General features: G+C 37.4%; 1 protein-coding gene across 4 annotated transcripts in view; it reads left to right on the top strand.

The window, feature by feature from the left end:
• APC (APC regulator of WNT signaling pathway) overlaps positions 1 to 18,784 on the top strand; it is a 126,049-nt gene that overhangs the window by 73,127 nt on the left and 34,138 nt on the right. For all 4 annotated transcript variants that reach the window (XM_042449102.1, XM_042449100.1, XM_042449101.1 and 1 more), the window contains 3 exons: positions 2,116 to 2,199; positions 9,059 to 9,163; positions 13,706 to 13,804. In XM_042449102.1, the coding sequence (XP_042305036.1) occupies positions 2,116 to 2,199; positions 9,059 to 9,163; positions 13,706 to 13,804 (288 nt within the window). The remainder of the gene's footprint in view (positions 1 to 2,115; positions 2,200 to 9,058; positions 9,164 to 13,705; positions 13,805 to 18,784) is intronic.

The following is an 18,784-nucleotide window of genomic DNA, read 5'->3' as shown; positions in this document are numbered from 1 at the left end:
ACTACACTTTGTGAACATTCTTTTCTCAATGTATGAGATTTATTTACTCTTTTGACTATAACTTAATGCCAAAATGAGAAAATTTGCAAAAAAAACCTGCCCATAATTTAGACTTGAAAGAAGACTCATTTCAGATTAGTTTTATAGGATAGCCCTTAATCATTTAGGTCTCATGAACTGAGAAAATTAAACTCTGTAGCCTAATCCTAACATACTTTTTTCCTGGGAAATCCCACTGGATTCAGTCTGTGCATGCATGTGTGTTTGGCATTAAGCCATGGGAATTAACATCATGTTACATGTGCTAATACAGTACATAGAATGCTGAAATGCATTTTTAAAAAGCAATGGTGCTTGTGGGATGGGATAAAAAAGCAACAATAATAATAATAATAATAATAATAATAATAATAATAATAATAATATTTCCCGCCTCTCCCTGTGGATCGAGGCAGGATCACATCAATAAAACAACACAATACAATATAAAAATATAGTCAATAAAATGCTAGCATTAGTACAATAAAATAGTTAGACCATCGTCTGATCATCCAATAATCATACAATCATAGTCCGAAGTGGAGCATTTCATTTTAATAATCTCCTATATAAAACCGGGTGGGTAAACCCGCCAGAAGAGATCCGTCTTAAGTGCCTTCTTAAAGGCATCTAAGGTGGTAATAAGACAATCTCCTCCGGTAGGCTATTCCATAATTTAGGGGCCATAGCAGTGAACGTTCTATGGGAAGTTGTCATTAACCTGGTTTTATGGTATTCTAGTAAATACTTCCCGGTTGTTCTGAGAGTGTGGGGTGGATTGTGTAGGGAGAGGTGCTCCCACAAGTAACTCGGGCCTGAGCCATGTAGGGCTTTAAAGGTAATAACCAACACTTTATACTGCACAAGAGGATGGAATGTGTAACTCTTTTCACATCTGCTATTCCCCTGCTCTGAATTATTTTCCCATTTCAGTTGTGCTTTTGCAGTACATTTGAAACAATTTGTGTTTACAATTCAAGTAGTGAAATAGGCTGTTGGAATTAACTGGTGTAAAGATATGAGATCCTAATGCTAGGGACAGTGATAACCATTTGGAATTCAGTGTAATCTAGCAGTACCTATAATCTGTCATGCTTTTTGACTCCATAATACTTGTGTTCAAATCAACTCATGTATAAATTGAGGGAAGGTTTTAGGGCCAAAATAATGGATTTTGATATGACCCATGGATGAGTCAAGGGTAAAATTTAGGGGCATCAAATAAAAGATCTAAAAGCACCACTTCCCTCCTTCCTTCTCTGTCCCTGGACCTCTCCCGACCACCACTTCCTTGGTGCTGGAGGAGAAGGTTCTAACATCAGATTGAGAAGAGAAGGATCTGGAGGAAAGTGGGGTGTTTGATGGGGAGAGAAGGTTAACATTGGATTTAAAAGGGAAGGAGCTGCAAGGGGGGAGTGTTTGATTGATGTGGAAACAAGATTGACATGGATTGAAAAGAGAAGGAACTGGGGAGGGGGGATGGGATGTTTGTTTGATGGGGAGAAAAGATTTTAACACCGGATTGAAAAAAGAAGAAACTGGAGGGAAAGGGGGGGGTTGTTTGGTGGGGAGAGAAGGTTAACATCACATTGACAAGGGAAGGAACTGGAGGAAAATGAGTGTTTGTTGGGGAGAGAGATACGGAGGATAAGCAAGATGGGGATATAAGGTTTTAACATTGGATTGAGAAGGGAATCACCTCTTTCAAACACACACACACATATACACTCACTCCTGCCTGACAGCTCTTTCAAAAATCACTGCTGAGGCACATGGAGTGGTATTTCTTTCAGGACCTTTTAAAGCAGTATTACTGTATCGACCCGTATATAAGCCGATCCAGGATTTTAGGGTCAGTTTTTGAGCATAAATTTCTCGATTTATAGTGGAGTATATCTGGTATATACTGAGTAGTATAGTGTCTAGGAAATGAATCAATTGTCATACTGCACCACGAGTTCTATATGCTTTCAGCTTATTTTTTAATGTTATACAGACAGCTCTGTTCAGTTGATTATCTTTTGACATTTCTCCCCTACCCAGCCAGTAACCACTTGAAACGTTATGTTATTCCAGGTGAGAGTAAGTAGAATTCAACAAATTGAGAAAGATATTCTGCGTATAAGGCAGCTCCTGCAGTCCCAGGTTGCTGAAGCAGAGGTTGGTCTGTATTTTCTTTCATTTTGTTTATACAAGCATGTTTAAACCAAACAGTTATTGTTAGGGATAATATTCTGTATAAATATCCAACAGTTTATCATAGTCTGTGAGTTTTGGCTCATCTACAGCTGACCAATATTGTGTAATTTCAGCCAAGAAAGTAGTTTGTTTCTATGTTTTGTCATTGCTGTCCCACTATTCTCAGTTATTCAAAGCACATCACAACATGATGTGCTTTAAAATGCATAAAATGCTATAAAAATATTTTAAAATTGCTCTTGTTCTTACTTTCATCTACAAAGATAATTATATTAGTTCCCAGACTCATGTTTTGTTGCATAATTTATAAAGTGCTAAATCTGCATGTAGGTGCTTTGCACCATTGCCATCCGAGGAGCTGTAAATAATATGCTGAAGTTTCCGCTACCTTCCATGTACAATTTTTTAAGACCCAAAAAGTTGGCTGGAATAAAAATTGCCCCAACACATTTATTACATTTGTCTTTCTTATACTTTCTGCAAATGAGGAGAGCTGACAGCTAATCAGAACAAATGTTCCATCTCATGTGATCATGTGTTCTTGGGTTGGTTATTTGGGAATACCCCTGATACTGCACAATAACATTCCTGTGAGTATGGGGCAGTTCCACAACCCTCAATATACTGGAATTCCAATTACGTCCAGAAGATACTCAAAATTAAGACATTCAGTTTTGGCATGAGACCATCAGAGGAATAGTATTGCTGACACATGCTAACTGTTTTGCCTTTATTTACTATTTAATTCTTACGTCAGAGTTCCACCCATGAGGGCACAGTTCCTTTCTCTCCCCCTCAGAGGCCAAGATGGAGTTGGATGCCTTCGGGGAGGGCACAGTTCCTTTGTCTCCCCCTCAGAGGCCAAGATGGAGTTCATTCTTTTTTTTAGCCAAAGGGGGAAAGGATGAAAGGTTTTAGGGAAGCCAGTTTATTTTGTAGATGTTTGAGGAAGTATAACAAATATCTATGAACACAAAAACATCTTAGTGGCATCTAAGCATATTCAGTGGCCATAGATGACTGATTAGAGGATAGGACAGGGATTGAGGGCATGGGAAGAAATAGCTAGATTCCTGAGTGATTGCATGCTACACTGCAGGATTTTGGTGTAGTCAATTCCATGTGTGACAAAACCTCAGTGACACTGATTTTACTTGCTTTTACTTAATTTAAATATAAAGTTTGAAAAATCAAAAAGCACAGTCTGCTTTTTGGTCTAAAATGACAGCCTTAATTAACATTACTAACACCGAAAGACAACAAGAACAACATATCGGTGTGCTGAAACTACAGTTAGACATGGATATCTGTATGCTAGAAAAGGCATCTAACTATGAAATGGATGCCAAAAGAGTCAACACAGTAAGCAAACTGAACATGGAATAACGTGTAGGGTCCAGAGTAATAAATGCACCAATTTTATTGTGATGGAACTATAAACTGTTAAAAAATTACAATGTGCAAACAAACACGTAACAATTAAATTGCATTATTTAAAAGCAGGTAAATTTTTTAAATATTTACTATTTTCTGAAGTTACTATTGGAGATTTAATTTGTAAAAGATGTTTTTAGGAAGAGAAATTTGTTTGTACCACACAATTCATGTGCTGATTAGAAATTTGTTCAGTAGGTACTTGTAACTTGCTGATAACATGATACTTTTGAGTTCCTGAGCAATTATACATATAAGAATATGTAAACATTTTTACTACTTCTTTCCTCAGTTATTGGCACCAGCTCTGACTGATTAGCCAGCTACAGTCTTTCCTGGCGAGGGATAAATTTTCCATAGTAGCCTATGAACTAGTAACTTATTGTTCAGACTAGTGTAATGCACTCTGTGTGGTACTGTACTTGAAGATGACTCAAAAACTACAACTAGTGCAAAATGTAGCAGCAAGAGGGTTGGTGAGGACACTGTACAAACAACACATAACTTCAGAATAAAGGAGCTGCACTCGTTGCCATTTTACTTACTGAATTCAAGGGTATAGTGATGACATCCAAAGCCCCAAATGCCTTTGGACCTTGAGTGCCTCTCCCTATATATTCCAGCCCAAGGACTGAAATTTTCTAGAGTGTCCCTCCTCTGTTCTACTAGGAGGAGCAATACCCTGGAGAGGACCTCCTTGGTTGTGGGAGTTCACTTGTGAAATGGTCTCTCCTTGAAGGCCTGACTAGAGCTATTGATGGTTTTTCAGTGTCAAATCAAGACATGGCTTTTTATGCCTTTGGGACTTAATTTACTTTTAATCATATACATGGTTTTTAAACTCTTTTAGTCTTTTTAATCTGTTTTAATTTGTTTACTATATTTTTTTCTTGTGAAATTGTTTCCTCTCTTCAACCTGGAATTGTTTAAATTATTATTTTATCTGTTTGCTATCCTGTGATCTGATTGAAAAAGGATAAACATTTGATTTTATATTTTAATAAACAAAAATAGTAATATTGTAACAATCATGAACTGAACAAAGAAACACTCAAAGAATATACTGTATTTTCTGGTGTATAAGACTACTTTTTAACCCAGGAAAATTTTCTCAAAAGTCGGGGGTCGTCTTATACGCCGGGGGTCGTCTTCTAGGGCTGAAACCTCTGAGCCGGACTGGAAAATCTGTGATCACCGCATATGGTGGGGGGAGCTCAAAAATGTCTGCACCCACATACCCTCCGTATGTGGTGAACGTATGAAAGCAGCAAGGGCGGTGCTGTACAAGTACGGTAGAAGAAAATCTTGGAGACAGGGAGGGCTGGGCAGGCAGGGAGAACTGACCAGTCCAGCCAGGCTTTGTATACAACAGGTTTTCCTGCTAAGTACCTGCATGTCATAAGCATTTGAATTAAAATTACCATATTGAAATCAAATCTGATTATTATTTTTTTTAATTTTTATTTGGTGTGCGTTGGAAGAGGGGTAGTCTTATACAGCGAGTCTGTCCCAAACTCTATATTTTAACTGGAAAAGTTGGGGGTCGTCTTATACGCCGGAAAATAATTATTCAGACCCTTATGAAGACTGTTCTTCAATATAATTGGCTAGGGTAGGAAAGAATACAGTATGACAAATACAAAGGTCAAGAGATCTGAATGATCAAAGAACACTTTTTTCTCTGCAAGCTCAATTTAGTCCTGCATTCTGCATCCCAGTAGTGATCAGAAAGCATGTCATGAAGACAGATATCAATTCAAAGAGAATGAGGCAAAATGGCAGAGTTACTCCTGTATATCCTACCTAAGAACATGTAGTTCCATCACATTTCAAATTCTTGATTCTTGATTTCATAGGACATATAGAGTGACAGGTCATGTGGAGGCAAGAAGATCTTTGAGAACATATTTTCACCCCAACTTTAAAGGGAAGGGGGATCTCATTTCCTGGAGCAAAACTTTTTGTTCTTTATTTTGATAGGACTACCTTCCAATAAACACTCCTAAACAGATTAGATTGTGAAAATAACATGCTTTAAAATCTGCTGCCTATAACCTGTTAGGTAATGTGATTTTTATCCAAAATACATTGGATTATTAAGTGATTTTTTTTAATATTGGAAAGTTAATATCAGTTGAGTGTTCCTTATGCAGAACATATTTAGGATTTTTTCCCCTTTTTCCCTTTTTTTCTTTTGTTGAATTTTTGAAACCTGTATTTGCATATATATGTATATAATGACTGTCATGGAGATGGGACCCAAGTCTAAACACAAAATTCATGCATGTTTCATATATACCTTATACAGTGTGAAGATAAATTTATACAATGTTTTTAATAATTTTGTTCATGAAACAAAGTTTGTGTATATTGAGCCATCAGAAAACAAAGCATTCTTTTCTTAACCACTGATGAAAAATGTTTTGGATTTTGGAGCACTTCAGATTTCAGAATTTCAATTAAGGAAAACTCAAACTATAGTAATTTAACTGTACAGTGTAACAGTTACACTTTCAAAGTACACTGTTATTCAAAACTCAAATCAAAATGCACTTTCAGTTGTATATTATAATAGTGCATATTATCAGCTTTAAAATGGTATATTACGCTTATATTTATTGCTATATTTATATTTATTATCATTGTGCACTGAACAAAAATAATTATTACTAAACTTGAAATTTTAACTTCAGTAATTTTTATGCTGTTCTTTTTGTCTGCTTATTTTATTTAATTACATTTCTTTGTTTGTTGTGTTACTTGTTAAACTGATGTGGAAAAGATCTTTAAGAGCAATATATTAACTACTTTAAACAAATGCTTTAATGTTTTGTTCATCAGTCTTCAGTCTCTTTCTGTTTAACCCTTTTGCTTTTGTTCCCATCTCTTCAGTTGATTTAATTTTAATCGAGTTGTATCTAATTTATGGCTTATGGCTTCGTTTATTCAGTGCCCCAGATTATTCAGTGTTTTAGAGTTCTTTGCTCAATCTAGTCCCATTCATTAGCTTTAGTCATAAGCCCACAAAGCACTGGATTCCTTCAAATGAATAGTTCAGCACAGTGTGTATAGGCAGCATGCCTCTGTTTGTAATACTCTATATACAAGAGCCTTGAATGTTTTAGAACCATGTCCTTTAAACTCTATTTTCCCCAAGCTGATGCCATTCAGATTTGTTAAGAGGTCATCTCATGATTCCCACTGTCAATGTTAGCTAAGCCTGAAAGGAGGTTGCAGTTGTTGCAAGGCAGCCTTCCCTAACCTAGGGCTCTCCATTGTGATGAGTTACAATTTCCATCTGTTTCAGACAGAATGGCCAGTGTTCTAGAATGTTCTACTGCCTCCTTTCGTATTAAATGGCAAACTTAGCACCCTCAGAGACCTATTTCTTGATATTAGGTCCACTGTTCTATTGTAAATTTAAGGCAACCGCCGATCTCAGCGACTGCTCTCTTTCCACTTGCTCACCTTGAGAGCAGCGACCAAGAAGCCTCTGGCCTTGCAGCAAAGGCCAGCGTGAGTAAGAGGTTTCTCTGTTGCTGCTCCCAAGGTAACCAGGTGCAAAGGGAAAAGTTTCTCCCCAATGAGGAAGTACTCTTAAACCTTCTTTGCTGGGGCAGAGAGGGACGCAGCTGACTTATCAGTTTTCTCCCCAGCGAGGAAGGGTTTGCAATCTAAGTGAAGCAAGAGAGGCAAAGGATTCTTTTGAAGAATCAACCACAGATACTCCTTCCCCTCCTTCCCCAGAGCTGTGCCTTCCCTACACAGCTTCAGTTTATCCCTCTCAACATACACAAATATTGTTTCTTCTGCTGCCTCTTCTCTCCACCTGTCTGATGAACGAAAGCAGGAGCAGCAACAAAGCTATAACTTGCCAGCGAAGTACGGCAAAACTTAAGCAGGATCTCAAATGTGAAAGTGCCTTTTTGCCACCACTTCTTTCCACCTCAACATGCTCTAACTCCTTACTGCAGTTAGTCAGTTGGTTCCAAAATGGCACCACAAGAGTGAGCTTGCACGGGCAGATGAAGAATGGGAGACACCACTACACAAAGCGATTAAGAAGGTTGCACAGTGATTTAAAGGGATTGTAAAAAGAGAACTTGCATGCAACACTCATCCCCACTGTAGTCCTAAAGGCCATTGATTCCTTGTGCACCAGTACTTTTAGTGAAGGCCCCCACTGCCCCCTTTTTTCTCACTGCTCCCATTGCCAGCTTTTCCCTCACTGACCCCCTGAATTTTTCAACCATTCCAGAGGGGAGCTTACTGCCCACTTCGAGAATCACTGGTATAGGCTATGTGTATTCATCTCTGATATGATGATGCTTTATCAGTCAGAGCAGAATACAGTTGCCCCTCCGTTTTCACAGGGGATCCATTCTGAATCTCCCCTGCAAAAATGAAAAATCGCAAATACTGTGTTCAAGCCCCATTGACTTGAATGCCTGCACACTCCTGCATGCAGCCCTGTACATGTGCCATGGGCACACACACCATTTTGTCCCTTGGCACTTGCCGTTCGCGAAAGATTGAGGGATGAGTTTATATATTATATCGTCATCATTAGAGCCCTGGTGACGCAGTGATTAAATGCTTGTACTGCAGCAACTCACTCACAAACCATAAGGTTGTGAGTTCAATACCAGCCAGGGGCTCAGGCTCGAATCAGGCTTGCATCCTTCCAAGGTCACTAAAATGAATACCTAGCTTGTTGGGCGCAATTAGCTTACACATTACAAACCACTTAGAGAGTGTTTAAGTGCACGGGTAAGCGATATAGAAATGTACTTGCTATTGCTATTGAATTAGAAAATTATTGGGCTAGGGACAAATCGTTTGTTTAAATTTCTTTCATATTAAGATAGCTGCTCTATCATAGCTCATGATATAACTGATGCATGGAAAGATGCCATTAGTTGGAACTTAGCATACTACATGTATTTTAAGCTGTCAACCCAGAAGGTGTTTCTATTTGATTGTAAAGCGTAAGTAATATTTTAACTGTTCCAGTCATAGCCTCCAGTAAATGCACAGATCATGTGACATTGCAGAGGAGACAGTTGTTTGCTCCAATTCTGTTATATTTCTGATAGTGATTTGAGCACAGCTGGTGGAGGATAGTGTTTTGTGTCTCACAGCAAATCCTTTGTCTTCTAGGGCTATAATCCTCAGAGGACATGCCTCACTTTCATCCTGCAATTTTGCTAAGACAGTCGGTCTCGGTTGCTAATTATTGAGGCTAGAGGTTATGAAATACAAAGCACAGTTCACTGGCTTTGTGAAGCTACAGCACTGACGCATTCACAATTTTTAAAAGGCTTTGCATGATAAAGTGCCCTCCATTTCTATGCATAACGTCATAAAAAAATTCTTACATTAACAGAGGACACCTCCAAGCAAGCATGATGCAGGCTCGCATGAAGCTGAGAGGCAAAATGAAGGTCAAGGAGCAGCAGAAATCAGTGTGGCAACTGCTGGCAGTAGCCAGGTAAAGTCGGCATTTTATTTATAAGTAATGCTTAAATGAACAGTGCTTTTGAAGGTAGGATGTAATAATTCTGCTATGACAATAAAATGTGTGTGAATATATATTAAATCAGAATGTTTATTAAATCCTTCATATACAGTATATTAAACTGGAAAAGGAGGAGATGAAAGCTGCCATGAAGGATTTTTCTAAATAGATTAAATATTCCACATTGTGATCCCAATACAGTTCTTGCTCACATATCTGTTACACATATACTTGGATGGGAAAGGAGCAAATATATCTATCAACCTGACTTTGTCATATATTTTAATGTTAAAGTCTGATTAATGAAAGGAATTTCCTTCTATATGATTTTAAAATAATGATAACGTTGCAATAAACATCCATTTATAAATAATATGTTTTAAAAATAAAATACACTATTAAACTATGGAATATTTGTTTGAATTTGCATTTGTGTTCAAAATGCTTATATTTTGTAATTGTTTGCTGATGTTGTTTTTGATTTATGCCCTAATCTGGATGTTATCCAACCCTGTCTTTATATCTGGAACATAGTAAATATTCATTTAAATAGGGAGCATACTCCCTATGCATTATTGAGCACCATCATGTGTCACTATGCTATAGAATCTCTAAATTACAGTAGCTTTGTTGTATTCTTGAGCCATTACATTTTACCTAATTTCTGTTTAGCTATGAAATCTTTCTAAAATTGTAATGTTTTTTGGCTTCAGATACAGCATAAAATGTAATTTACTGTGACTGAATTTCTATTTCCCTATAGTCAGACCTGACCAATGTAATTGAGATTCCTCAAGAGTTGTGGCAGGAAGGTTTAACTGACTACAGTATCTTAATTTAATTATATTTTATTTTGATTAATTTTCCTTGTTGTATCTGAGCTCTAAATTCTAATGAAAGTTTTTCTGGGATTTGAAAACAATAAAAGCTGGGTGTTTTTTCATAGGAATGCTATTATAATTAAGCTGTGACACCCACTGTAAAATATTATTGTAACCTTACTTTTCATGTACATAAGATAAGAGAATGAAAACAGTGTCTTATTATCCCTTCATATGATTTTTTTTAAGAAATAACTTTTCCGTTTTAATAGAACAGTTTTCAGTTTTTCTGATAAAATGGTTCTTAAAGTATTAGACATATTTCTCTCCTAAAGATGCATAGGTATGAGAATCTGTTTTTTGTGACATTTGGGATGAGTTAGTTTTTTAAGTAAGTCCAGAGAGAAAAAGCTTGATAGATTGGATTCTAGTATTTTAATTCTGGAAAACAGCTAACACATTCACCTTTGTGCATCTTAACAATGAAAATGGACAAAATAGGAAAAAAGCCTTTGAGATGTTAGCTATTTCAGACAATGCTTACAATCTAATGAAGAACCTTTTACTTTGAGATGTCTCTGCAATTAAGAGTAGTTGTCAGAAGACAACTGCATTTTACTTTGGAAAAAAACAACATTGTCTAAAGATTTTAAAATTAACTGGTAAATTAGAAGTATTTTTTTTTTTTGGTTAGGGGAAAAAACATTAAAATGCAAAAACGTAAAATGTCCTGAACCCCAAGAGCTTTTGCTGTTAGAAAAGGACACCTCTGAATGTGATGGGCTGTTCCATGAGGTACTGAAGAAAGAAGGAGCGGTTACCAAAAAACAGGGGTGAAGTACAGCTTCTGCTGTTTCTTAGTCCCCCTTTCCTCTATCAGGCCCTTTGCACAGCAGTCAGCCCTACATTCTAAGGCAGAATTTAGAGGTGACACCAGGGAAAGGAGGAGTTGGCAGTCACTTTCGTCTCACTCTCTCTTATTGGTGTCTCTTTGGAACCAAGCCAGTGGAATTGCTTGATAAATATAGTTCAGCTTAATATATGCCTTTTTGACAAATACTAGGGTTTGTGGCAAGAGAAATTGACTGAACACCAGCACAATGATGCTTTAAAGCTCCAAAGCTTATCCAAAGCATGTTTGATAATGAGCATTTTAATAAGAGAATCCATGGGCACACCATTGTATTTCAGCCTCTATAACTTGTTGATAAACATTCAAAGATACTTCTTTTTCTCTTGCACTCTTATAATCGCTATCTTCCCCATCACCTGTTTTCCCCCTCAGTGAGTTTTGTTGCATCTCCTTCCTGGTGCCTCCTCCTTTGTCCCTGCTTCAGTTGTATTCCTGTTTGCCTAAAAATATTGTCTAAAGCAGGGGTTTCCAACCATTTTGTTGTGTGGACATTTGGAATTTAATAAAAATAAAAAATAGATCTGGTGCATGCTGACATCTTTATAGCACAAAACATGGATCAAAGGCATAGATTCTCTTGGAGCTCTATGATTTTTACATGAGATGTGGACTAACCCCCATTAGAACAGACGTGACCTATTTGACAGTAGCTTTGGAGTTAAAATCAAGAAGATCCATATTGATCTCTGGCTCAGGTCTATATTTTAGCATAATGACAGCCTTGAAAAGAAGTGGATTCCTTGTTTTTGTTGTTGGTTTATGGACAGATGAAGTAGTGTGATTCAAAAATTATTTGTGTGAGAATGCTGTAATAAAATTCTCCACATTCAAGAGAATACATTTTGTTCTGATCAATCCATCTTCGGGCCTTATTCCAGGAGAGCGGTCCTGATATCCTCCTGTTTGCAGACTAGAGAAACATCCGCTTCCGATGCCAATTTTAGCCATGGAAGTAAACTCTGACACTGACCCAGTCACAGTTTGGCTCTGTCTATATGTTTCTGCCCCCCACTCCCGGCCCCGGCCCCGCTTGCTACTCTCTGCTTCTCTTTATTTCTCTTGCACACACTATATTCATTCCACAGGATATAGACACAGTTATTAACTTGTTGACTCTACTTTTCTCCGCGGAGTTGACACATTCTCCTTCTAGCATCTAGTTGGGAACTGTTCTTACCCAGAGGTGGGGTTGAGCACATAGAATCGCAGATTTGGAAGAGACCACAAGGACCATCCAATCCAATGGGGAGATGTAAGGAAAAATGGACTGAAAACTAACATTGTAATTTATTATCTGATTCAAGAGGAGAGAATAGTTTTATAAATGTTCCATTAAGTTACTGGATTCCAATGCATCTATGGGCATAGAAGAAGGCACTCAGGGGAGAAGCAAGGCATAAGTATCTGTTGTTTTTGAAGTAATATGGAAGTTTCAGAATGGAACAGTTTGTTCTTTTTCTCTCTCCTATTTATGTTCTGTTAATCTGATTCTAAAATAGAAAAAGAAAGGAAACATAAAAATATTGTAGAAAATAAGGGCATTTGGAATACACCTAAAAAAAAAATCCTCCAATTAGCCTGTCTCTACAGAAGAAGGACATCAGAGGATACTATTTTAGAAAAAACAAAAAGCAAAACAAAACTTAATAAAAACACCTGCACTACACAGGAAGAAGGAGGTAAATGTTTTCATTCACCTTAGAAGCCACGGAATTTGGATCTTTTTGTCTTTCCACCTAGTAGTTAGAGACAAATAGTGTGTTTGGTATTCACAGTGGTCTTTTGAGTGCATTGTATATGGAAAAGTTGCGGTGGGATTTCTTGTCCTCATATCTTAGGATGCATCTGTGATTCAGTCATCAGAGGATTTTGCAACCTCTCTCACAGGATCAACCCTATGAAAGCTGATTAACCAATCCAGGCATAAAATGTACATTTGTTTTTTCTTAATGGACCACTTCAGAAACGAGATCAATAGTAGAGCGCTGCATGTTTGTTGATGTGACCAATATTGGTACTTCTCCTTCAATTGAAAGACTAGCAATATGCAAAATCTCTGGGAGTTGAGAATTTACAAAGACCTACCTAGCTTTGCTTTTGACCACTTAATGTCCTCCTTGTCCCAGGAAGGAGAAACCAATTTGTAAATGCACCAAGTGAGCAAGTTTCTAACCATTAAGAGTATTTGCTACAAAAGGACACCTTCCTTCTTTTTCAGTTAATTGTTTAAAAGCCAAATGATAAATTTTAAAATTGTAATTAACAGGAAATGCAATGTCCCTGTATTCTTTATGATTCCCCAACTGAAATGTGGCAGTCTTTATCAATTGATAAGAAAGAGAATAACTCATGATATGACTACATATCTCTGATTTGAATGCATTGTGCAGCCAGACCTTCTTAATAAGTGGAGGGAAAACAGTACTTAAAGGTGAAAGGTTGTTTGGAAATGTGATAGCTGAGTGCAGTTGTTAGATTTCAGTGTTTTGGATACCCTGGGGATGATTTTAAACAGAATGAAGATTTTCCTATAAAATGCTTTCACATGAGTGAGATTCCTCTTTTCTTCTTCTGTCTTGCACTTGACTTTTGTAGATTGCTTCTATATCAATTTGCTTCATCTATAATAAGAATTCTGGGACAATGAGATTTTTATTGACTTGGCTAGCTAGCTCACTTTAATTGTAGCTTCCATACTCTTTTGAACTGCAAAAAACTGAAATTTTAAAGTGACTTGTTATATAAACACTTCTGTCATCTAATTCTTATTAAAATTTGTAGGGTTCAGCTTCTCGGATGGACCATGAGACATCGAGTGTTATGAGTTCTAACAGTAGTTATTCTGTTCCTCGAAGATTGACAAGCCACCTGGGTACCAAGGTAACCAAAGATTTCCACAGGGTGCTTATGCTGCATTGTACAATTAAAATTAATTTTATACAGATAGTATTACTTTTACATTACCCAAGGTTTTTTTACCAGTGTCACAGGCTTTGCTCTGTCCTCTTTCACAAGATCAGGCAGGTGGGTACAAAAGACAGGGTCTTCCATGTTATGTCATCAATAGTATGGAATCCCTCCTTGTTGAGATCCCCCAAGCAATCTGCCTTTTAAAAAGACGTTTCTTGGAGAAAGCATTTGGAAGTTTGTAATGTCTAACAGCCTGTTGATTTTAGGAATTTCAAAGGGTTTCTGTGCTCCAATTTATTCTGTTGTGCTTTTGGTGCTGATATTTTTCGTATTAATATATTGGGCTGAATTGCATTTAACAGTAATAGATAAAGTGCATTAGATTGCTTGGCCTATATGCAAATACATTTTTGCACATGTACGAAGGTCTGTTCTGCTAGCAATAGTGCATTTTTGGAATTAGCTCAAGGGTAGCATCCAGTAGAGTTTTGTTTGGATAGGCCAGGGGTAGGCAACCTGCGGCCCGCGGGCCGGATGCGGCCCAGCAAGGCCTTGGGACTGGCCCCAGCCCGATCCTGCCGCCGATTGCCGCCGGAGCCTTTGGCCTCTCGCATGAGGGCGTGGGGCATTTGGCCTATCAGGAGGAGGCGGGCAAGGGGGGCAAGCGGCAGCCAAGGGAGGCAAGCGGCGGGCAAGGGGGGCAATTGTCTATAGAAGCCTCCGAAACATGCATTTATATTAACATTTTTTTAAAAATCAGCAATTTTTTTAGTGTGTCCTCCATTTTTTAAAAAAGTGTCCTCCATTTGAAATGTTTGTCCCACATTTGTCCCGGTTTATTTATTTATTTAATTTTGTTTTAAAATATTTATTTATTTATTTATTTATTTATTTATTTATTTATTTGGCTTCGGGCCCCCCCAGTTGTCTGAGGGACAGCAACCCGACCCCCGGCTCAAAAAGGTTGCCTACCCCTGGGATAGGTGGTTGCACAACAGTATTATTCAGTGCAGCTTTATTAGTGGAGATTTTCATTACACTTGCATTACATTGGATGTAGGCCCATGATTTTTAAGAAATAAATATGGAGGATTTTGAAAATATTATTTCATTTACAGTATACATGTATATGCACATTCATACAATTTATCTATACATACATTCATTTAGCTATCAAATAATGATTTAAATACTGATAATTTAAATTAATACATAAAATAATATAAATACTAAAATTAAATGATATTAAAATAAATAAAATAATTTAAAATAATTATTTAAATTAATTAAAATTGCAGTACTTTTTCAAAAGTTGTACTGTAATTGGGAAGACATTGCTGAGCAACTCTTACATGTTTCTGCTAAGAAACCAAATCAAGTTTTAAGGATTTCTTGCTCATTTTATTTAACTTTTAATTAAAAAAGAAATCACCCTCCCTCTTTCAATTCTTACACCACCTGAAAAGGCAGTGTTGTTCGTAAACTGAAATACATAAGCTGCTTCTTGGAATCTATCTCGGTATGATAAATCCATATTTTTTAAACTTTTACTTAACAGATGAATGAATAGATTTTTAAAAATCTTTTCTTTAATAGCTTACAGTGATAAATTGAATTTTATTTTATTAGCCATTTTAAATGGCAAAAACCATATCAAAACAAAAAATAAAAAAATCAATGTATTATTTGGTGTGTCATAGTACTAATCTTGTTGTTGTTGTGGTCAACTGTCTTTGAGTCAACTTTGATTCATGGCAACACCAATGAAAGAGACACTTCCAAGCCTCTCTATCCTCAATATCTCTGCTCAGGTCCTGAAGGCTCAGGGCCATAATTTCCTTGATTGAGGCTATTCATCCAACGTGCCTTCTACGTCTCTTACTACTCTCCTTTCCTAGCATTGTTGTCATTTCTAGTGAGTTCCGCCTTCTCATGATGAGTCTGAAGTACGACAGCCTCAATTGAGGGGTTATTCAGATGGTGGAAATAATTCAGGATGAATCTGGTTTGAGTCTTTATCGTTCATATGCATCTCGAAAGCACCCAATTAAGTTTTTTGGGGGGCTCTTGGGATCTTTTACTCATGTGGTTTCTCCTTCTTCTGAGTCTAAACTTTCTAGATTCTTCTCTGTTCTTTTTATTATACAGTGGACCCTTGTTATACGCTGGGGTATGGTTCCAAGATCCCCCGTGTATAACAAAATCCGTGTATGCTCAAGTCCCATTAAATATAATGGCATAGCAAAAATAAAAAATGGAAAATCAAGGTTTGATATTTGAAATTTATACCTTTTTTGAACATTTTCAAACCGTGTATGCTTGAATCCGTGTATAAAAAATCCGTGTATAAGAAGGACTGACTGTAGTCATTTCGTAATAGTAACTAACAGTTTAAATGAAAAACTCATGTTGTGAGAGATTTGTTTTCTTTAATCAGTCATTATGCTAAAAAACATGAAGGCATGTCTTTCTTTAATATAATTAATAACAAATCAACTAATATAATACAATTTTCATTCTTCAGGTTTTTTCTATTGCTCTGAAAGCATCCAATACTGTATTTATTACATTTTCTGAGGGAAGTTTTCCTCAAACATCAAAAGCTGTCTTTCCAACATAATCTACTTTATTCATAGCCTACTATGAATTCTAAATGTACTTCCTGTCATACTTTTCTGCTTATATTCCAATCCAGTTCAATCTCAAAACAGGCACAGAGGGAATTCATTGAAGTTACTTAAGTCCTCTAATTGTAAAATTATTACATTGCATGTGCTTATCTTGTTTCTCTACTTCATTAGTTATACTTCCAATTTTATTTGCCAGTTATGTTCCCAAGGCTCTATAATGTTCTGCAAAAACCTCCCGAGTTTCTATTTCAGTCTGTTTTGGGTCAACTGATGAAACTACAATTTCTTGGACAGAAAGTGTTACATCCATCAGGGGTTAAGAGCCAAACAGAGGGACTGATCCACAGTGCTGTCTGTGGTGTTGCGTAAATCAGGTTCTTTGTTTCTTGTCTCTAATGTCTCTAGTTTGAGTTTGCCAAGTATGCATGATGTCTTTATTAGATAAATTAAAGTCATCCCTCCATATGCACAGATTCAACTATCCACAGGTTGATAATTTTAAATATATATATAAATTTCAAAAAGCAAACCAGGATTTTACCATTTTATCTTAGGGACACCATTAGGGTGCCATCCTGTCCCCGATGTTATTCAACATCTATATGAAGCTGCTGGGAGAAATCATCCGTAGACATGGAGCAGGGTGTTATCAGTATGCTGATAACACCCAAATATACTTCTCCATGTCTCGGTCATCAGCAATGACGACAGATGGCATTTCTCCTCTCAATCAATGTCTTGCAGCAGTAATGGACTGGATGAGGGAAAACAAGCTCCAGACGAAACAGAAGTACTTACGGTAGGGGCCCCCAAACCAGGTATCTGGCCGCAACCTCCAGTCCTAGAGGGGTTCACGCTCCCCTCAAAGGACTGTGTTCGCAGCTTAGGGGTGCTTCTTGACTCGTCGCTTCAGATGAGAAATCAGGTGAATGCAACGGTCAAGAGTGCCTGTTATCAGCTCTGGCTGATACGTCAGCTGTGCCCTTTCCTGGAATGGGGCAACCTTGAAACGGTGGTACATGCGCTGGTAACCTCAAGACTTGATTTTTGCAATGCATTCTACATGTGGCTACCCTTGTGCCTAGTCCGGAAACTTCAACTGGTGCAGAATATGGCAGCCAGATTGATTACAGGAACAACTAGAAGTGACTATATTACACCTATGTTGAAATCATTCCACTGGCTGCCTATTCGTTTCCGGGCATAGTACAAGGTGTTGGTCATTACCTTTAAAGCCCTCCATGGCTTGGGCCCAACCTACTTAAGAGATCACCTCCTTCTGTACAATCCACCCCATACCCTCAGATCCTCTGGGAAGAATTTGTTGCAGTCCACAAAGACCAGATTGACGGCGATCTCCCAGAGGACTTTTTCCGCAATCGTTCCCACTTTATGGAATGGCCTGCCAGACGAGATCTGTCAAATTGCCAACCTAGAGAGCTTCAAGAAAGCTGTCAAGGCGGATCTCTTCCGGCAGGTCTTCCCGGAAGAGATCCCAGCCATGTAATGCTCTCCCCACAGTCATATACAAGTGAAGACTCTGCCCACCATAATTTTATTATTGTAGTATTGTTTTTAGATTTTTATCATCTGTAATTTTAATGGATGGAATTGTTTAATCCTTTTTTAAGGGGGGGGATTGTAGATATTGTATTTTTTTTAAAGGTTGTACACTGCTTTGATTGTGGAAACAAAAAGCGGGATATAAATTAAAGTTTTATTTTTATTTATTTATTTGTTATACTGTGCCATTGTAATTAATGGAACTTGAGCATTTACAGATTTTGGTATCCACAGGGTATCCTGGAACCAAACCCAGAGGATATCAAGGGCTTACTGACAGAAATATTATTGCACATTATAAACACTTCAGAAGGAACCAATTCATTTAAAATATTTTATTTTTAAATAGGGAACAAATGGATGAATAGAATTTTAAACACTCAATATACAGTTATAGCAATAGCAGCTACATTTCTATACCGCTTCATACTAAACTAAGCAGTCTCTAAGCTTAGTAAGTAAAAAGTAAGATAATTGCCCCCAACAAGCTGGGTATTCATTTTAGCAACCTCGGAGGAATGCCAGGCTGAGTCAATCCTGGAGCCCTTGGCAGGTATCAAAATCACAACCTTGAGAGTGGCTGCAGTACTGGCATTTAAACACTGTGCCACCAGGTTCCTTCATAGATTTTGAAGCAAGAAGAAGGACAGAGAGTTGAAACAGTTGAACATGGACAAAGTAGTAGACAAAGCCAACTAGAAAGAAAGATTGCAAGTCTGGAAAGCCATACAGAAACTACTAATGAAAGATAATCCCA

The sequence above is a fragment of the Sceloporus undulatus genome, chromosome 2 (genome assembly GCF_019175285.1).
Source record: "Sceloporus undulatus isolate JIND9_A2432 ecotype Alabama chromosome 2, SceUnd_v1.1, whole genome shotgun sequence".
Lineage (NCBI taxonomy): Eukaryota > Metazoa > Chordata > Lepidosauria > Squamata > Phrynosomatidae > Sceloporus > Sceloporus undulatus.
This window is presented reverse-complemented; position numbering and strand designations above follow the sequence as displayed.